The following is a 22,604-nucleotide window of genomic DNA, read 5'->3' as shown; positions in this document are numbered from 1 at the left end:
AAAACCTGAAAAACAAATCACAAGGGAAAAAGATCCATATTTTTACTGATCAGATAAAATACATTTTAAACTGACTCCTTCCGATCATTTTCCACACAGAGTTTTTACAAAAATACTGTTACTTTTCAATATGCTTTTTTCATATGGAAATATTTTGGGACCATCTGCCCATCACTAGACATGATTTTTAGTATTTTCTTGCTAGTCCATAATATGAATATTCCATAAATGACTTAAACCAACTCACTATACTTAGGTAACTGCTAATTTTTTTACTTCCATAAATCTTACTGTGATAATTATCCTTGTATACATATTTTTGAATGCTTCACAATTAAAATTCTTAATTCCTTCCTTAACATAATATTCAAGAAGCAGAATTCCAAGACCAACGTTATTTAGGGTTTCTGATGCATAATGCCAACTTAAGAGCATTATTTTGTTCTAAATGGACTTAACAACTCTGTTCACAATCACTTTCCTGATGAAATTAGACTATACCTAATACCTTATAAGAACTGTAATTGCTTATGGAAAAGCTCATGAAAAAATCCTTCTTTGTTCCTAATTTTATGATGCCTTCAATTCTCAGTTCCCATTGTTACCAAAAGCTCTAGGTCTCTCTGTACACTGGTGCCAAATCAAATCTCAGAATCTCAGAGACAGAGTTTGGGGTGAAGTAGAAAAGAATAGCTTTATGACTTTGGCAGGCAAAGGGGGCCACAATGGGCTCCTGCCTTCAATGTGTCCCAACCCAGGAGGATTTGCTGAGGGTTTTATAGCAGTGGTTGGGGCGGGGGGGGGGGAGGGGGGGGCAGGCTCAGCACTGCTCAGCACTTCTACAGCTCTTTACTAACATGAACTAATAAAATCCCACAAAAGAACATGAGAGGAATACGGCTTTTTTTCATTTAAGAGCTAGGCAACCACAAGTAATTAGTATTGGGATGGATCTCAAAGAAAATAGACTTCCTCAGCAAGCTCCCCCTATCTTGTCAAAGCCAAGCAAAAACTACTGATCAGCATTCTCAGACCACCACCAGGTGGAGAGAGGGCTCCCAGCAACAACAGGCGTTGCCATCTGCTGCCATTCTTACACATACATTAGGGTCCCCACCTGGCCACAGACTGACCAGTCAAAATCCTATTCGAGCAAATCCATACGTGAGGCTGAAACCAGACATAAGAAGGACGATGTGAGCAAAGGACTTGTGTGTTATTCTTGACTGAGATCATTCCTCCTACAGACTTGAAGTGTGTAAATGTAAGCACGTGCGCCTATGGTTAACCTGATTACAACAGGTAAGCATTAGTGATGGTAGAGCCAGGAGAGAAATGCTGCTCAACATCAGAAGCCCCAGACTACCACTTTCTTTTCACCTGGCCCCGTGTGACAGTGATGACTCTCATGCTACCTACACCACTGTAAATTTCTATACTGCCTTCTGTTTCCCAAAGCACTTTACCTGTACAAAGTTTCATTTTTATTCTCACAACCATTCCATAATGTACACGGAGTAAGTATCTGTATATCCACTATACAGAAGAGGATACTGGAAAACAGAGAGAAAGTGATGCATCTGTCTAACCTCACAGAACTAGTGGGTTGTTGGGTCAGGACTAGAATTAAGAACGTCTGGCTTTTCAACCCATTTTGTTTTTACTATACTATGCTGTACCTAGACACCACTTGTCAATAAATAAATTTATTGCCCCAATTTCAATCCATTCAATCCCAGCAGTAAGTCAGATAAGAACACACAGTAAAGATACAGAAATCAGAGCACCAAGATGACAGCTCTAAAGAGTTCCAAGTCAGCTCAAACCTGGAGAGCATCTAATTTAGCCATTCAACGAAACTCATATTGACCAAATAATCAGGCTATAAAATCAGACTAAGAGCCAAATACTCATCAGCTCTATCCAAAAACTGCACTAGAGGACAGCAACAAAGTAACTTTAGTCAACCTACAACATTTCTACATAAAGGTCAATATTGCCATGTGATGTCTGTCTTACACAAATATTTGGTTTCAAATGTAAGTGTTAAATGAAGTCAAGGACAATTAGTTTTGGTCTACTGCATAGCATAGGTTATACCCTACACATCACTGGTTCCAAATCTGTCTGAACATTGGAATCCCTTGGAGAATGCCAACAATTACTGAAGCTAGCGTCCCACCCCCAGAGATTTCAACGTCATCCGTCTAGGGTGCAACCTGGGCTTTAGGATTCTTGAAGGATTCCCTAATGTGCAGAGTTTGGGAACCACTGCCCTACAGTCAAGTGAGCCAGCTGAAAACTGCTGAACCTTATGAGGTTTAGTGAAATAAAACAATTTCTATTTGCTTTAAAATAAGAGGCAAATGAAGAGCAGACAGAAAGAGCAAAATAAAACTAAAGGAGAAAGAAAGCTATTACAATAAGCCAGTGCCTATCAAACAGTGTGGCTTTTAAAAACCCCAGCCTTCAAAAACAAACATAAATTAAAAGGGCAATGAGCAGCAAGAAAAATAGTTACTACAAAGCCCTGTACTTTTACTCTCTAGGAGAAACGTAACGCTGCCACACTAAAGCTACTTACTTAATTTGGGATCCAAAAACCGAGGTTACTCATTTACTAACTTTATCTTCAGCTTTTCCTTCATCTTTTTGCCAAGAAAATCAGATGTAGGTGTTTGAGGGATTTCAGGGTTCCCAAATGCAGCTGAAAGCAGCTACGGCTGACCAGAAAATAGCACACCATGGGCTTCCCTGGTGGCGCAGTGGTTGAGAGTCCACCCGCCGATGCAGGGCACGCAGGTTTGTGCCCCGGTCCAGGAAGATCCCACATGCCGCAGGGCAGCTGGGCCCGTGAGCCATGGCCGCTGAGCCTGTGCATCCGGAGCCTGTGCTCCACAACGGGAGAGGCCACAGCAGTGAGAGGCCCGCGTACCGCAAAAAATAAATAAATAAATAAAATAAAATAAAATAGCACACCAGACTACCCCACTCCCAGCCCCCGTATTCCTGGAACTCCTGTTGCACTGATCATGATATGAGATGCTGTTTATTTCTTCAACATCTGTCCCTTCCTCCTAGCACGTAAGGTCCTTCAAGTTTAAGGCCACCTTCACAGATCCACATAGAAACAACACAAGTAATCAACAATGGTATCGTCACATTCATTTGTCCGTCTATCAAAATATGTGCCAAATTCTTTGCTGACAAATTATTAGTATAGAATACTGGCATCAGTCTTTCGGATCAGTATTCTACACTAGGAACAGATGGGCTTTAACGGTGGCTGTTTCATTATTGATCACGGATACATTTTTTTTTTATCATGTAGGGAAATCTATATGGAATATTGAAACATTTTGCAGTCACTGAACCACTGTCAGGTTTGGTCCAATAAGTTCGCTAGAGTTTCGGCTCTGATATTCCCAGTGCTTTCACCTCAATACCATTCATTCCCAGAGTCAGGGTAGGAAAAATCAGCCCTGTGAGATCTCAGAATCTTTCAAGCCAGATGAAAGGAATATGCACTTTGGCCCCTTTTTTCTTGTACATGAATCAGTGGATGCATGGTCACCCCTTGCCTGCCCATAATTTGAGAAAAGAGGCATTAGTTTATTTGCTGATGACACAGTTTTACTGGCACCAACAGGAGCAACCTCATTGGTCCACTGGTCCTGCCATCTAAGCAATGACAGAAAGAATAACTGAACATCAACTACTCTGATACTAAAATCAACATTTGTTGATAAGCACTCTCTTATAGTGAACTGGCTTGTATCTGATTACAATACCCAAGAGTCACCTAAGACTAGATTTTGCAACAAACTGGTCTTGGACAGTTTACCAACAAATTACATCGCTCATAATTGGACAGTCAGTGGGTACCCATCGAACATATACTTGATGTAAGCTGAAGAGGTGACTGATGACACAGAAACTGAAATTTGTTCATGCCAAATCCCAAAAATATGGCCTAGGGCTCTGGGGTCTTGATCATCCATCTGTGCCTGTGTAAGAGCAGACTAGACTTGTTTTCCGAGAAAAATCCTATCTCTGCCTGCAGGAATTCCTTGACCATATAAAATGTGGAGTGGTCTTTCATTCAGGGCAAGAAGAAAAGGAATCAAAAATGCCTAACTTAGCCAGCCCTACTTCAACTCTCATCAGCTCAAAACAAGTCCACCTCAGACGAGTTTTTGAGGGTATAACATGATAGCAATCACTACATCCTTTCTTACAGTATCAGTAAACATAATCAATTATAAATAACATTTCTAAGGTCTTACTATGTATGCTGTGCGTACTTTACATACATAGCTTAATATTTCATTTAATCCCTTCAGCAACTCTGGAGGCATACAATTATTCTCAACTCCAACTTTCAGCAAAGTCAAATTAAATAAGTAGCCCCAAGTCATCCAGCTAGTAAAGGGCAAAGCTGGGATTCAAGCACAGGTCCACCTGACCCACACTAAGACCCACGCTGACATTCACAGCCTTGAATGTTGTACAACAATTGCAAAGGCTCTTGTAAATGAAGAGTATTACACATATACCTATTTTTATTATAGGATCTTAAAAAACTATGCAATTAAATAGCTGTTTTACTCTCTTCACCCCAGGTGGCCACATCTTCACAGAGTAAGTGAAATAATTCCACCATACCACTCTTTCAGCAAAGCACTCTGGGATCCTCTGGGAAGAAGACAGGCAACATATATATGTTGTTATTATAATTATCATAATAATCCTTATCTGACTATACAACTATGGATTCTTTTTAAAAAGGCATATAAATTTTTAAAAAACGACAAAATGATCAAGAGACATTCAAAATCTCTACAATCTCAGGAAGGCTTAGAAATGAAAAATTTATTTTAGTCACAAGCCTTGTGACTGTCAGCTAAAGTGCTTCAAAACTACTCACACTGGCTTGGTTTCCACTGATTGAATGCAATTATGAATTGACTTCTATGGGTTGATAAATCAGAACTTGTGTAAGTGGTTTTCAAAGCTCATCTGTGCAATATCAGTTCGATGCAGACTTCCACACAAAATTCTCCTTAAAAAAATAGTTCATAAAAATATTAACTATCATGAAATACCTTCCTGGTTAGCTCATGCCACTGGGAAGAAGCTGTTCTTACATTAATAATTCTTCCCAGAATTAATCAGTCATTGTACATTAGAACCAGCAGCTGGAGTGTTTTGAGTGATAATGAAACCTGTAACAAGGCATCTTCAGCCGTCTTTTCAAGACAATAAGGGAATTAAAATTTCAATTTAAATGCAGAGGTTTGAAACACGCTTCACTGGCAAAATTACTTCAATTAATGTGAGTGGAATACAAAGGACAAACTGCAGAAATGTGATGCAGCAACCAGAAATTATGTCATTAATGCGCTTGCATCAACCCAGCACAATGACTGCAGAGGTCTAATTTAAACCGTACATATCACAAAGCTACAGGCTACAGTATTAATCAAGTCTCTGATTTCAATATGACGGATACAGGCTTCTTGTTGGATCACTTTTAGCTTTTCATAGGCTAACAGCAGCTCTTTACCTTGAAGGAGGAAACAAAAGGCCATGCCTATTTGCAGACATCCCCTGTCATGACAATTTATTTTATGCAATACTCAAGTTATCAAAAGACATAAATATCCCATCTAGAAGCCAAGTCTACAGCTATCAGCCCAGGCTGATGGTGAAATAGGAACTGCAGGAGCTGACAAGAGCCATGGGTCACCACTGATTTATTTACTCTGAATTTATTAACCTGAGTAGGGATTAAATTACTGGGCATCTGCACCTGCCTTAAAAATGGAAAGACAGGGCTTCCCTGGTGGCACAGTGGTTGAGAGTCTGCCTGCCGATGCAGGGGACATGGGTTCGTGCCCCGGTCCAGGAGGATCCCACGTACCACGGAGCGGCTGGGCCAGTGGGCCATGGCCGCTGAGCCTGCGCGTCTGGAGCCTGTGCTCCGCAGCGGGAGAGGCCACAGCAGTGAGAGGCCCGTGTACCGCAAAAAAAAAAGGAAAGACAAAATCTCTTGATAAAAAGATCTAAGCAAATCAGAGGGGTTTGAAAGACTAGATTGTTCTGTCTTCACTTTCCTCTGATGTCTTTTAAAGGAAATTACTTTTTCTTTTTTTTTTAATTTATCTTTATTTATTTATTTTTGGCTGCCTTGGGTCTTCCTTGCTGGGCATGGGCTTTCTCTACTTGCGGGTGAGCAGGGGCTACCCTTCGTTGAGGTGTGTGGGCTTCTCATGCGGTGGCTTCCCCTGTTGCGGAGCACAGGCTCCAGGCACATGGGCTTCAACAGTTGTGGCTCACTGACTCCACAGCACAGGCTCAGTAGTTGTGGCACATGGGCTTAGTTACTCCGCAGCATGTGGGATCTTCCTGGACAAGGGATCGAACCTGTGTCCCCTGTATTGGCAGGCGGATTCTTAACCACTGCGCCACCAGGTAAGTCCTCCTCTGATGTCTTTTAGCAAAGATTTCCATTTGGACCCTTGAGATGCCTTAAGTAGATTTTACTTCTAATAGCACATAACCATGGGGAAAGGAAATGTGATTATTTTCTCATATGAAGTGCAATCAAAGAGCAGTTATAGACCTTACTATTTACTCATATACAAAAGACCAAATTGAGGAATATTTCCAACGTTTTGAGCACATCTTAAATCCTACCTCCATGAAATCTTCACTGTATATTAGAATATGCTAAACCCCCTGGTCATCCAAACCAACTACCTCCTCTGGAAAATGGGAAGGACATCAGAAACCTCTCTCTCATAGGGTTGTTGTGAGAATTCAAAGTGTTAACAAAGGTAACATACTTAAAATGGTACCAGCACACAGTGAGGGCTCAACACATATTAGCTATTATTATAATTATTGTTTTTGTTGTCCATTTAAATATTGCAGAAAGGAACGGTTAGAAACTAGAGAACCTTGCCATTAAAAAAACAAAAACAAAACCTAACAAAAACCCCAAACCAGAGGAGAAAAAAATCAGACCAGAGCTCCTAGAGAGGAATTTTCCTTTTCTCTATTTAGTGGTGTCAAAGTCTTCCACAGAGTTACCCGTTCGGCTAATCATCTGTGAACTCTGACCATGTGAAGTACATTATGCTAAGTACAGGGCAGACAAAAATAGGTAAGATATAGTCCCTGCCCTCAATGACCTACCATACAAACAAAAGCAATTATATTTATGGAGACAAAGAAAAGCATCTACTCATGTCAAGTATTCTTGCCACAATAAAAATATATAATAATTCTTTTTTAAAAAAAGAGAAGCATCTAATTACCAGGGACATTCAGAAACTTGATGAAATTTGAGCCAAGTCTTAAAGAACAAATCATCATTTTCCAAGCAAGCAGGATAAGGATTAGGTTCAAGGAAATCTACGATTCATAAACAAGAAATCTATCACATCCCTATACATCAGCAACAAATAGCTAGAAATTATAATTAATAAAGAGCCACTATTTTAAAAAGCAACCAGGAGCTGAGAGCCAGAAGTAAAACTAACAAAATACATGTACTGTCTCTAAGGAATACATTACTAAGCATTATTATAAAGCACATAAATTAAGACGTCAATAAATGAGAGATACCCTTTTCTGAAAGACCTGATATTACAAAGATGAAGTTCTCCTAAATTTAATCAAAATACCATCACGCTTTGCATGGAACTTGACAAGTTGATACCAAAATTCATATGGAAGAGAAAAGGGCCAAGAATAGCACAGACAGTTCTGAATAGCAAAGTGAGGGAATGTCTTCACCTGCTATCAAGATATATTATAAAATTATAGTAATTAAAACAACATGGTTTTGGTGCAGATACAGACAAGACCAACTGAACAACATAAAGAGCTCAGAAACAGACCCATGCACATGTGAAAACTTGGTATGTGATCAAGATGGAATTATAAATCGGTAGGAAATGAATTCAATAAATGGTGTGAGCCAAGTGGCTATATAGAAGGTAAAATTAGATCCCTAGTTCATACCATATATGATAATACATTTTAAATGGATTCAAGACAATGATATAAGAGATTCTCTTTATGACAGTAGGATAAAACACTTTCTCAAAATAAGTCACATAACAAAGGAAATAAAGAGTGAAAAACATTATTGAATTAAATTTTAAAACTTTTTAATAAAAGACACCCTAAACAAAAAGATATACTACCAACTGGGAAAAGATATTTACAATCCATCTAAAAGACAAAGGATAAGTATCCAGAGTACATAAAGAACTACAACAGAAAAAGAGGAACTTCTGGGAACTATCTCTCTCATACTTACTCTTTTCTAGAGGTGACTACCCTTCCTTCCCACACAACTCCCCAGGACCCCCCTTCCCCCAACAAAATAGTTTAAGTTGGAACTGACAATCACAGTACCCAAGCTGCCTAATCTAGATCTGACCCCCATTTTTGAATTATAAGATTATTTTCCTCTGCAAAGCTGGAAAAATGTAAAATACAGCTCACAACCCTTCTTTTCCCCACACATCCAAACCCTGCCCACATGTGGAAGAAAGTCTACAGTAAAACAATGAAAAAACATACAGATGGCATTGCACATATACTCCTGTTCTTTTAGCAGATTGGTTACATGAGTAAAGCAATTCTTTTACCTAAGCTAGCTAGAGCTAAATTTCTGTAACTTACAGCCAAGAATTTAAAGAAGTATTTAATGAGGTCCTTAAGTCAAAACAAAGACAAGACAATGTTCATTATTAATTAGCTCTTAAATAAATTAGCCCTTAAGGAATAAAGGCTAATCCTAAAATCTGAAATCCTAAAATGAGCATAATTAACACCAAAATAAGTTCTAACAACCTATTTTTTTTTTTTTTTTTTTTTTTTTGCAGTACCCGGGCCTCTCACAGCCGTGGCCTATCCCGTTGCGGAGCACAGGCTCCGGACGCGCAGGCTCAGCGTCCATGGTTCACGGGCGCAGCCGCTCCGTGGCTTGTGGGATCCTCCCAGACCGGGGCACGAACCGTGTCCCCTGCATCGGCAGGCGGACCCTCAACCACTGCGCCACCAGGGAAGCCTTAACAACCTATTTTTAATATATGGCACTTACTTAAAAGCAGGCCCACTACAAAAAATCATGATTCAAATAGATGTGTAAATGCTACACAAATATATATAAGCTTATCTATTCTGATTGCTGAATCTTGAATATTTAGCACATATATGCCTTCCTAACACAAACCAACAGCAAAGCTAAAGAGGTGACTAATTTTTTTGTTGGACACTGTATAGTCATCATTAAGGAAGATGACATTATAAAGATACTGAAAATACCCAATTATTTTACCACTCCAAAGAAAAGACCATTATTAATCTCCCTCCACTGTGGAAACTGACTATTCACTATCACACTACCTGGTTTTAATATATGAGAGAATATCACGGCACATCTCATCTCTTGGTTACCAAATTTCCTTTAAAGCTTCGTATGACAGACTTAGAGCAAAATTCCTCTTGGAAGTCTGAATGAATTAGAACCACTTAGAGGATTTAACCTGTTTTTCTCCCACTAATTCCTCGCAGTGTTTTTTTCCCCCCCAGTGCTACAGCCAATCTAATTTGTTGAAACAAAGATAAGGGACTTTCACCTACAGTGAAAAGAAAATCCAAACACAGTCCATCTACTCCTGAGAGTTTCCGTAGTCACCAGACAACTGTGAGAAGGAAGTAGGGAACTTTGTGTGGAAAGAGGAGGTGGAATGAGCAGCCCTTGCTAATAGCCACAGGCCCTAGGAAAGTTAGCGCTTTTAGGGAGCAAGATGTGTATTTTTTTTTTTTTTTTTTTTTTTTTTTGCGGTACGCAGGCCTTTCACTGTTGTGGCCTCTCCCGTTGCGGAGCACAGGCTCCGGACGCACAGGCTCAGCAGCCATGGCTCACGGGCCCAGCTGCTCCACGGCATGTGGGATCTTCCCGGACCGGGACACAAACCCGCGTCCCCTGCATCGGCAGACGGACTCGCAACCATTGCGCCACCAGGGAAGCCCTATTTTTTTATTCATTATCTTGATGCTCAGCCACATGTACCACCAGCTGCAACCTTCTCTGAATTTTCATTCCTAATTCAAAAAGTAGCAAAATGGGCTTCCCTGATGGCACAGGGGTTAAGAATCCACCTGCCAACTCAGGGGACATGGGTTCAAACTCTGGTCCAGGAAGATCCCACATGCCGCAGAGCAACTAAGCCCATGCACCACAACTACTAAGCCTGCGCTCTAGAGCCCGCGAGCCACAACTACTGAGCTCACGTGCTACAACTACTGAAGCCTGCATGCCTAGAGCCCATGCTCCACAACAAGAGAAACCACCGCAATGAGAAGCCCACACACCGCAACAGAGAGTATCTAGAGAAAGCCTGCACACAGCAACGAAGACCCAACGCAGCCAAAAATAAATTAATTAAATAAATTAATTTTTTTTTTTTTTTTTTACAAAGTAGCAGAATGGATGAAGATACAGGCTAAAGGCTAGGCTGTGGAATACTCCTGCTGGACAAAGTTATTCCAGAATTATTCCCCCCAAAATTATTTTCTTTCTTATCAACTTAAAGGAAAAAAAACAAAGCCCTAATATAAATAGTCCTTCACAGAATTTTTGGAACATAGTTTATAAATTTCCTAAACTTCTCTCTCATGCAGATTTCATTCTTCAAAATGGGATTCATTAACTATCTTCCTCTGAAACTAAAACAAACACCTCTCATTACCATTCCAACATGACTTAAGTACTGGTTTCTTACCATTATACTTCTTGCCGCTGTTCCAAAGGCAGACAATGCAAACACTGACATTAGGAAGAGAATCGCCTACTATTGCAAACACTGACATTAGGAAGAGAACCGGCAGGCTTCACCTGCAAGGGCTCGTGAATCCCAAGAGGGCAGTTTGTCATGTGCTTCATGAAGGACAGAATTCAGAGAACAGAAGGAAGCGCTCCATCTTAGCAGAAATGCCCAGGAGCGCAGGCTGTGCTCTTACCAGCATGTCGGTGGCACTGAGATAGTGCTTGCTGGCCATGCACTGTTCCAGCTTTTGAGGCACTTGCTTGATATTCTCGATTTCATCCAGCAGGTTCAGGACATGCTTGTGTTCAATTCCTTCAATCCACAATTTCCGAAGCTCATCTCGTTTGCAGTGCAACAGCATCTTGCATGAAAGCAGATTCTCTTTTACCTACAATAGAACAGTTTCAATCTTGGGTCAGTCCAAAGTCTTTCCAGCCTAAACCCACAATTTGGTTAGTATTCTTCACCAGTACTGTTATAAGTAACAGTTCCTAGTTATCACTGCCACTCATTCTGCTGTGGTTAATCTGCTTGTGAAATTCTAATCCTGGTTATTACACAGATTCACTTGCTCAGGTCTCCACTTCTCTGTATTTTCTCTCCTGAGAAATGAGAAAATTACTCAGGATATAGAGCATATACTCTGAAAATATGAAGTTCCACACCAAAGTTAATATATCTAGAAGGGAATGACTGATTTGCGAGTCCGTGCTATTATTCCTTCCCCATTCTTCCTGGCGTCTTTCCTATTCAGATGATAGGTCACTTGGTTCATCCTTCTAGGTCTAGAACTTTAGCTGAAGTTGATAACAAAGGACACGGACGTTCGTCTCAACTGACTAAAATGAAGGTAAGCCCAGTTTCCAGAAAAGAGTAGACGCTTCCAGAGACAGTCGTGAAATAAAGGGAATTAAAACATACCAAGAATTGTTTCCATGTATTCTGATTTTAGGCATTAAATATGACAGTTGCAGGCATTCTCATAGATCTGCACAGTTTGCTGACCAGCCTAGGCACAGCTTGATAACACAGGAGGAGGAGAAGAGGATCAGGGAAGGGTAGTCGCCATGTACATGATAAGTGTATTTTCATGTTCTACCCTAATTAAAATTTTGATAATTTTTTTTTTTTTTTTTTTTTTTTTGCAGTATGCAGGCCTCTCACTGTTGTGGCCTCTCCCGTTGTGGAGCACAGTTTCCGGACGCGCAGGCTCAGTGGCCATGGCTCACGGGCCCAGCCGCTCCGCAGCATGTGGGATCTTCCCGGACCGGGGCACAAACCCATTGTCCCCTGCAGGCAGACTCTCAACCACTGCGCCACCAGGGAAGCCCAAAAATTTGATTTTTATAGCATGAAAAAATAAAAAGAATCATGACCTTTCATATACTTTCGACATTCCTTTACATGTATTTTTATTTAAATTAGAATTTCATGTTTGTTTACAGTTTTGGTTTTGTTTTCTGTTTGAGGTAAAATTTATGCATGAAAGTGCATCACTTGATGAGTTTTAGCAAATGCATACACACCTGCAATAATCCAAACCTTCGTCAATATATAGGACATTCCCATCACCCTAGAAAGTCTACCATGTTTTTAACAATTAAAAATCTGTCTTCTTTTACAACATTTGGTGTGGTGGTACACAGACTCATGATGCTACTTTTTGGTGACTGTAAAACTAAATTTTGACATTTTTCCAGCAAACATGGAAAATATGAATTGAACACTAAAATTAGAAGGTATCTTGAGACAGCATCTAATCTAATCCTACAACTTTAGGACAATATCTAAATCATACTTTTATCAAACTGTCCAATGTAAAAAGAGCCCTGAATAAACAGCTTCTGTAATCTGTCTTGATTAGCACAGAAGAATGACTGTTAGCTTTCTGGGGAGTTATAGACCCCTTTGACAATCTGTTGAAGAAGGTTCTAATCACCTCTACTCCTTCCATCAATCCCAAAGAGATAGCAAAATAATTCTATTTATTTTTTAGCATAAAATACCAAGAAAAGAGAGAACAGAGAGGAGGGAACAGCAAGGATGGCTAGAAACCCTTGAAAGCTGGTAAGAAGATGGCTGGCATCAAGTGGGGTTTGGTAACACTGAAAAGGAGGCACCCAGAATATTGAAGGCAAGAGTACAGGGTAGAAACTAAGTATTTTGAGCCCTCATCCAACATCCTCATCAAACCACACAGACATGTAATTCCCTCTGCCACAGCACTGGCCAAATAGGAGGTTTACAATCTGAAGAAACTGAACTAGAAAGAATCTGGACCAGGAAATGCCAGACAGCTGAGAGGAGGGTGTGAGGCACTGGACAGAAAACAGGAGAATGAAGTCAAAGTGGACCCACTGACAAGTAAGGTCCTCAGCCCTCCCTGGACCCACAGCCTCCTTCCTGGGTTGGCTCCAATAACACTCAGCTTGACTTTGATCCCCAACACAGGAAACTTATGGCTTTCCCCTGGGAAAAACAACCAAGGAAACTGCTGGGTCCCAGCCAATCATCACTAGACAAGCCCCACCACATGCTGTGAGCTCCATCTCAGCTTTGTAATATACCTCCCTCCTCCATCCAAACAGTTAGCCAAGGATCACCACACAGTCAAGTAAAGCCTGTAATATGGAAAAACAGGCATGAAAACAAAGAAAAAAGTGCTGAGGGGAGTAGGGGAACAGAAACTAGGCAGGAAAAAGAAATTTTAAAAAGCTATAATTAATATCCCTTGGGGGAAAAGATATTACATCAATGAAACAAGAACAGGATGCTATTAAAAATTCAGAGAATGAAAAACAGCTCTTGGAAATTAAAAATATGATAGGAAAAAAAATCCAACACAAAGGTTAGAAGAGACTCTTGAAATCTCCAAAGAGTAAGACACAAAAAACAAAGAAAGGAAAATAGGAGATAAAAGAAAATGGGGTGGTTGATCCGAGAGGTCCAAATAAGAATTGCAGGGGAGGAAAAGTTAGACAAAGTGGAGAAAAACTAATAATAAAATGGAAGAAAATGTTCCAGAGTAAAAGACATGAACTTTCAGATTGAAAAGGCACACAGAGTGTTTGAGACAATGAAGTGAAAAAAGACCCAGGGCACATTATCCTGACTCGTAAGAACATAAGGATATAGAGACAATCCTAAAAGCTTTCAAAGGAGGAAAAAAAGCCATACAAAGGACTGTGTATCAGAATGCGTCTCAACAGCAACACTGAAAGCTACATGACAAAGGAATAATGTATCTTCAAAATCCTAAGAGAGAATTATTTCCCAGAAAAACTATCAATCAAGTGTGAGGAAAAAATAAAGACATTTTCAGGCATGCAAGCTCTTAAAAAATAAACCTCATATGCACCATTATCTCAGCAAGCTACTGAAGAATGTACTCCATCAATATAAGAGAAAAACAAGAGGAGAAACAGAGGATCCAGGAAAGGGGGAAACCGATGCAGAACAAAGGCAATGGGATTTTACAATCATTAACTACAAGGAAAACGAGAACAAAATTGCACAAGCAAAAATGGTATGCTGCTGGGCTTCCCTGGTGGCGCAGTGGTTCAGAATCTGCCTGCTAATGCAGGGGACACAGGTTCGAGCCCTGGTCTGGGAGGATCCCACATGCCGCGGAGCAACTAGGCCCATGAGCCACAACTACTGAGCCTGCACATCTGGAGCTTGTGCTCCGCAACAAGAGAGGCCGCGATAGTGAGAGGCCCGCGCACCGCGATGAAGAGTGGCACCCGCTTGCCACAACTAGAGAAAGCCCTCACACAGAAACGAAGACCCAACACAGCCAAAAATAAATAAATAAACAAACAAATGTGGGGTTTAAAAAAAAAAAAGTATGCTGGATGGTTTAGATGTAACTATTTACGTCGTTATAATAAAATACGCACCAGCTATTTAACCGAAAACTAGGACACAACTATACAGAGAGGATGAGGGGAGAAGATGAGGTGGGGTGGGGGAAAGAGTGAAGGAGGAACCATAACTGGAAGCTCATATACAATGTCTAAAATAGAAAAATCCAGAAAAGTAGTATAAGCATATTACTTAGAAATACAGAAATACAAATATCTGGGGAAAAAAAAAACTAAAAGAGTAAAAGTCCATACCTCCGAAGTGTTGGAATTAGTACTGTGGTAGGATGAGGTAGGGGAATGCTGGTTTTTATCAGCATTTGTGGTTTTATTTGATTTTTTAAACACAGTTCTCAAGGCCATTCCTAGATCCTCTAGGAGTTCTTGGTGCCTGGGTTAAGAACTCCAGCTATTAAATCCATTCTATGTTAAATCTTAGTTAAAATCTCTCAGAATCTAATTTCTGATATTCTACTTATATCACCTTGGTTCTATACTTCTCAGCTTTTCCCTCTGTGTGTAATGGTTACTATGGAAACTGTTAAAAATAAATTTTATGTCATACAACACCCAACTAGGCTCTTGATGCAGATAGTGGGAGATAGACTTACAGGGTGTCAACAAAGCTTGGCAAACTCCCTTCTGATTGGAATAAAAGACCATTATGGCATTTCACACTAGGATATATACAGTATAATCAGCTCACTCCTCATTTTTACATACTACATGGAGGAAAAATGAAAAGGAAGGTAGAATGTGTGTGTGTTGGGGGTGGGGGAAATGGCATCAGGCTGTGTGGAAAATGAACATTACCAAAACCATTTCCTAAACGGTTTAGCCAGAGCTGCAGACATAAGAAGCTAAAAGAACTTTTAATACTAAATTGCCCTGAGGCTTCAGCTTTTTGATCAGAAAGTCAGTTATGAAGAAATGCTCTTTTAAAACTTGGGGTGGCAGGGGGAATACCAGTCAGCAATAAAAAGGAAGAAATGTGAAGAACCTCAAGATTATGCTGAGCAAAAGAAGCCAGACGCAGGAGTATACACGCTATGAGGTTCTGTAACAGGTAAAAATAATATATGGTGATAGATTTCAAATCAGTATTTGTTTGGGGCAAGATGGGGTGGGGGGTACGGCCTATAAAGAAGCAGGAGAGAAGTCTCTGGGGCAATGGAAACATATTCAAGGATATATACGTCTGACAAAACTCACTGAACTAAAAACAATGCATTTTATTGTACGTAAACGCTAGCTCAATAAATATGATTTTTGAAACAGGGAGGGGAGAAACAGGGCTATGTCCATCCATGAATAAATGCAGGTAAATGTAAGAAAGGTACCATATTCCACCTAAATGTTTATTTCTCAAAGGCCTGTTCTTTTAGAAACGTGGTGACAGCATTTTAATTCCATTCTAATTTAATCAGGATAGTTAAGATTCAAAAATTCTGTTACTCTGTTTCTTCCTTAAATAAATCCATGAAGAGTCAAGCTTTTCAAATCATGACATCAAAACCCAAGTAAAGAAATCCTTCCTCAAACACAAGTTTCCTTTGCTTCCTCAGAACTCTAGTAACTTCATTTGCTCCAAATTACCTAAAACAAGAATTTCAGTTTCAATAAACAAGAACTAAATCACTTTAATTAGAGACTATTAGAAAAAGAGAAAATAAGGAACACAGGGCCCAAGAGGTCATTGTGAATGGATATGTGAGATGACACAGAAAGCAGAGAGAGAGAGATTTTTGCAACCCTGCCTTGAGAAAGATCAAGAGAGGAGGAAATGAACTGGGGCCTCTGAACAACACGTTGGGACATGTGACAGAGGAGGATGCTGATGGAGGCAGAGGGGAGGTGGTGGAGGCCCTAACTTTTAAGCCATAAAATCAGAAAAGCATTGAACTTGGATGGAGTATTAGGGGAGGAGGGGAATGCCTTTGAGCGTGCATGTTATCTGTAATAAAATACAACAAATGTGCAAGCACCTCATTGATACTGTAGACTAGAAATATCCTGTAAAGTTCCTCAGAAGCAAGGGATGGGAAATGAAAATTAATGAAACAATCAACGTTATTCTTACTTCTAAAAGTACAGAGTATCAAATTTTCTCTTATTTGTAGTAAAAACAAATCCACATGTAAGCATTTTCACGGGTATCCTCCTAACACATGTCCAAGCCACTTTTTCCCATAGTCTTAACGGAAAGTGCTTAAAACAAATGAACTTTAGAAACACTACTCAGTGCTCTGTTTAAAAGCCCTTTAGAACTAAAGATCATTTTTTAATTACCCTCAAACTTCTATTTCTCATGCTTTTTGCTCCTTAGTTTTTCAGCTTCCATTTTAAGGTCTTAAATTCTGAGAGGCTTCACTCAACCTTTTCCGAAGGCAATACTACGCTTTTGAGTTGCAGAGTCTGGATACAGAACACAAATACAGACACAGTTAAACTTAATGAAAAGACTGCCTTGTAGTTCTTGTGACCGCATTGATGATCCGGACCACTGCCTAGATTTTAAATGATGATATCTCATTCTTGCCCACAGTTTAGCATGTCCATTTCTAGGCTTTTTTCCCTTTCTCATACAAGCAGCTGGGATTTTATGTCTGGGCTTAAATAACTTCCTACCAAAACCATGTTGTCCTACTGTGACTTACTTTTTTATATCCATTAAGGTTATTCTTCATTCTAATTCCACCTCACAACATATACTTTCATATAAAAAGGTCACAAAATTATTTTAGTTAAATGTTAAGTAATGAATGTTACATTACTCAATGATCAAGCCCTAACAACTTCACTTGAACAATCACATATGGTTATTTCCAATTACAGGCAAGAAAAATGAGTTAAGAGCTCGATCAAGCACCAACAGAACAGCCGAAACTGGGGCGAAATGTAAAGTGTGTGTGCGCACATCAAAACAGAGACAAGTGTCTGTGTTTTCCCTTCAGTTTACCTGCTTCTATGATAAGCATTAGATGGATACTTAGTATCTTTAAAGAAATCTGGCATCATCTCATCTACTTAATACAGGATGGAAGAAACACTCAAATTCAAATACTAACAACAAGCATACGGCCCAAGTTCCCAACTCATATCCATTCATATTCATCTATTCTGGTGCTGCTATAACAGTCATTATGACAGACACTGGTAGAACCTATAAATTCTGAGGTTTTCTAATGCAGCAACATCTCATTTGTACTCAATAGTAATAAGACAGCCCAACTATTTTACTTATCCACATAAGTGACCTGATCAATCATACATGGTATTTTATTTGCACATTTAATCTCGAAAAAATTCTAAGTGGACTTGACTGATATAAAGAAGTCTGGAGCATCAAAGAAGAGTCAGATCTATCTGTCAGCTCATATTGTCCTCAAGGACAGAGATTCTACCAACAAGAATCCATAAATGAAAGAAGTGCCAAGATGGGAAATGTAAACAGTTCTGTGTTCTCAAGCTTTAAAAGGTAACAAAGCATGAACGTGAACATCTTCATCTGCCTTGGCCCCCACTAAAATCTCTTCTCAGTATAGCAGCTAGAGTGGCCCTTTTAACATGTTAGACACATCGTGCCGTTCTTGTGCTCAACACTTACAATGATTTCCACACACCCAGAGTTAAAATCAAAGTCCTTACAGCGATCAAGACCCCACGTGACCTGACCCACTCTGCCACACCTCACCCACCAGCACTCTCGTCTCCCTCTGCCACTCTCCCCACTTCTCACTGTGCTCCAGCTCCAACCTTGCTGCTCTCCCAAATTCCAATCATGTTCTTGCTTGAGGATCTTTCTGTACCTGCTATTCCTTCTTCCTGGGGTGCTTTTCCGGACTCTCCCTCACCTTCTTCTAGTGTTGGCTTGAATATAACCTCAGTGAAGCCTTCCCTGACCACTCTGTTCAAAACAGCAACTCCCCTATTCTCCTTCCTTGCTTTTTTTTTAAATTTTATTTTAAGCACAGCATTTCTTACCATCTGTTATACCCTCTTACTAATTGATAGCCTGCCTTTCTTGACTAGAATGTAAACTCCACGAGGACAGGAATTTTTGTCTGTTTTACTCACTTCTATACCCCAGGACCTAGACCACTGCTCAGCACAAAACAAACACTTAATATAGAGACTAAATCAATGTTGCTAAATATCATCTATTTGTTTTCCTGTGTCTTCCCACTAGCATGTAAGCCCCATGAGGACAGGGACTGGTATTTTCCACTACATGGAAATCTAAAACATATTTCAGTATCGAAACCACCACCAGCACATAGCTGGCACTCAACAAATATTTATTGAGTGGATCCTCGTTCCATTCTTTTGGCAGAGAGCAGAAAGAAAATGTCAACTCAGATTCACACATTCTCAACATCTTGCTTGGCTCTGAAATAATGTAAACCAATGATTACTGGATCATCCCCATTTTTACTTTAAAAATATACATACCTTTATTCTGTATACAATCTAAAGTGCAATTAAAAACCAAAACTGACAGGCAAAGATTAGTGAGGAAACATCAGTGTTTCCTTGGTGATGAGAAACAGACTTTCACAGTACAAAACTGTCAAATTATACAATAAAAACAAATTCCCTTTCATTTTTCCCCAAAATTGTCTTCTCCCATGTATCAACTATCAAAGGCTTTCTTGAAAAGACATTTAGCCCTTTATTTTTCTCTTGCCAATACTGAGGCTAGTTCATAATACTGAGTTATGTGACATTTACTTTCTTGACAACTGTCTGATATAGTAAAAAACAATTTTCTGTTGTTTCCTTTTGCTCAGAACTCCAGCATACTTGAAAATGAGGAGGACAGTGAAAAGACCGGCTACTGAAACAAATGTGAAATAATCAAGATGAGACTCTCCTTTTCAGTACCAGCAAACACTCTTTGTTTGGGCAAAGATACTACTGACTCAGAGTGATAGGGAGTCAAGGCAGAGACCACAGCAGTGCCTCCCTTGAGATTAGGACAAAGTCCTTCCAGTCAAGCACACTCATCAGAAAACACCAACACCAAGAGGTCCTTCACTCTTACTGTGATTACCCGAGGCAAAGCCAGAAGGTCAGCAGCTTTACAGATTCACTTTCTGACCCCTCTTGAGCTTAGTATATTGGGTCAAAATGGACTACAGTTCACTTTAAATCTAGAGCTACTGATCTATAGCTTTACCTAGTTTCACCGATAAATCCACAGGATGAGCTCACCACTTATAAAGGCTAAGAATTATAGAATTCCTTTTGAAAATGCCCAGTTAATTTTAAAATGTAAAGCGGTCACCACATTGCTTCAAAAAAGGTTAAGAACCTACTGATTGTGGAACTGTACTCTTCAAGGCTGAAACTCACATATAACAGCATTCTTAGAAGAATCATTTAGGTACCTATTACCAAATCATAAGGTCTAGAAGGCAGGGAAGAAAACATGTGAGGAGACCATAGGCACAGCCACCACTGGGCAGGTACATCCAGAGAATTCCCGAACCAATCAAATAGCACAGGGCAGCGCACTTCAAATGGTCTATGCAGCCCTCTGGCCACAGAGGTGCTTGAAGGTCAGCTGCTGAGCGCTAAGGAGGGGAGCCAGCATGAGGCTCTGCATCTCTCAGCCCAATAGCAAACAAGAGGCAACTGGTATGTTGGGGTTCTGCAAAATATCTCATGTACAAAGAAATGGGGGACTACTGCTTAAAAGATGTCTGAAAACCAGCATCAAGGACCTCAGAGCAGGGAGACCAGAGTTCAAATCCTAAATTTGTTGAGTGGGGAACAGACACAATTCTGCCTGGCAAGGAATCAGTGCTCAGTAAGTGGGACCAATTGTTATTTATCAGAGAGCAGTAACACAAGGTATTAAAGGAGTGACCCTCAAAATAAATAGCCAAGAACCACATAACTATGATGTGACAGTGTATAACCTTTACTTGATCCGTTCATCCCTTGGCCAAATATAAAAAATACCCCTTATGAACCCACTTTATCCTTTAAGAACTAAAGATGTGGCACCCAGGAACCAAAAGTTTTTCAAAGACCAACCACAGAAGGAAGTGGGGAGGGAGGGAGGGAAGGAAGGAAAGAAGAAAGGAACCAATTTCTGCCTTACAGACCAGAAATAGAGACACAGATGTAGAGAACAAATGTATGGACACCAAGGTGGGAAAGCGGGGTGGGTAGGTAGTGGTGGGGTGAATTGGGAGATTGGGATTGACATATATACACCCATACGTATAAAATAGATAACTAATAAGAACCTGCTGTATAGCGCAAGGAACTCTACTTCACTTCGCTGTACAGTAGAAACTAAAACATTGTAAAACAACTATACCCCAATAAAAAAAAAAACAAAGAAGAAAGGAACCAAGAAGAGGGAAGGAGAGGAAGAGAGAAAGAAAAAGTGAAAGAAAAACAGCTCCAAAATATGAAAGACAATTACAAAATAAAAATTAATGCATGCTTGTCACTACTAAAGAATCATGTTCAAGAACTTCAGTATTCATAAGTATTTACATTTAATAATTTGTGAGTTAGATTTTCTTCTCAAAAACCACCAAGAATGTACAATGACTGCAGAGAAATCACAACCAACTTCAAATGGGGTGACATACTCAACACCAAAAATTTTTTTATTTTCAACTGCTACAGCAATACACACACACAATGTGTGACATGAGCACAATAAATACATTTAATACATTATAACGAGAGCCTCTAACAATAAAAGGCCCTAGATTCTTAAAACAGCTCCCCTTTTAGGCTTCCTCAAGTTGAGGCCATCTCCTCTGAGCCATTTCACACTGCAATGAAAAGTAATGGCAGAGGGACTTCCCTGGTAGAGCAGCGGTTAAGAATCCACCTGCCGGGCTTCCCTGGTGGCGCAGTGGTTGAGAGTCTGCCTGCCGATGCAGGGGACACGGGTTCATGCCCCAGTCCGGGAAGATCCCACATGCCGCGGAGCGGCTGGGCCCGTGAGCCATGGCCGCTGAGCCTGCGCGTCCGGCGCCTGTGCTCCACAACGGGAGAGGCCACAACAGTGAGAGGCCCGCGTACCACAAAAAAAAAAAAAAGAATCCACCTGCCAACGCAGGGGACGTGGGTTCTATCCCTGGTCTGGGAAGATCCCACATGCCACAGAGCAACTAAGCCTCTGTGCCAAAACTACTGAACCAGCACTCTAGACCCCACGAGCCACAACTACTGAGCCCGTGTGCCACAACTACTGAGCCCACACACATAGTCCGTGCTCTGCAACAAGAAAAGCCACCGCAATGAGAAGCCCGCGTACCACCACAAAGAGTAGGCCCCACTGACTGCAACTAGAGAAAGCCTGCACACAGCAAGGAAGACCCAACGCAGCCAAAATAAATAAATAAATAAATTTATTTTTAAAAAAAGAAAAGTAATGGCAGAAGCCAAGGATCAGACTTAAGGGAGAAAAGAAGCAAGTCCAGATGCCCTCTGTGATCCTCTGCATTCTGGCATTTTCCAGAAACCTGCAAAACTCCTGCAAAGCATCAGTATGAATCACTCGTTAAGGCTGTTACCACTACCAGGGCACCTCCAAGCTATAACACCTAGACTAATGGTAGATGCAACAATCACCAGATATTAGAAGGATGGAGGCTTACCTGCTTTATTTTGTTTCGGGAGTTGGTGATGCGCTCTGTGATGCTCTGGTACGTGCGAATGGCTGTCGTCAATTCTGTGTAGTGCTGCACAATCAATTCATCCAGGTCACGATCACACTTCTCATAGGCTTCTTCAAGACGCCCCTTCTCATTTTCTCTGTCTTCAACATCATCACTGGTAGACAGGGTCCTGGTAAAGACAGAATATATCAAGCTGAGGCAAACTTAAAACCCAAAAGTAGACGAAGGATGAGTTA

General features: G+C 40.4%; 1 protein-coding gene across 2 annotated transcripts in view; it reads right to left on the bottom strand.

Moving 5' to 3' along the window:
- EXOC4 (exocyst complex component 4) overlaps positions 1-22,604 on the bottom strand; it is an 804,198-nt gene that overhangs the window by 761,309 nt on the left and 20,285 nt on the right. For both annotated transcript variants that reach the window (XM_067747055.1, XM_067747056.1), the window contains exons 2-3: positions 22,348-22,537; positions 11,047-11,241 (exon numbers count right to left, since the gene is read on the bottom strand). In XM_067747055.1, coding sequence (XP_067603156.1) covers positions 11,047-11,241; positions 22,348-22,537 — 385 coding nt within the window. The remainder of the gene's footprint in view (positions 1-11,046; positions 11,242-22,347; positions 22,538-22,604) is intronic.

Source organism: Pseudorca crassidens, chromosome 8 (assembly GCF_039906515.1).
Source record: "Pseudorca crassidens isolate mPseCra1 chromosome 8, mPseCra1.hap1, whole genome shotgun sequence".
Classification (NCBI taxonomy): domain Eukaryota; kingdom Metazoa; phylum Chordata; class Mammalia; order Artiodactyla; family Delphinidae; genus Pseudorca; species Pseudorca crassidens.
This window is presented reverse-complemented; position numbering and strand designations above follow the sequence as displayed.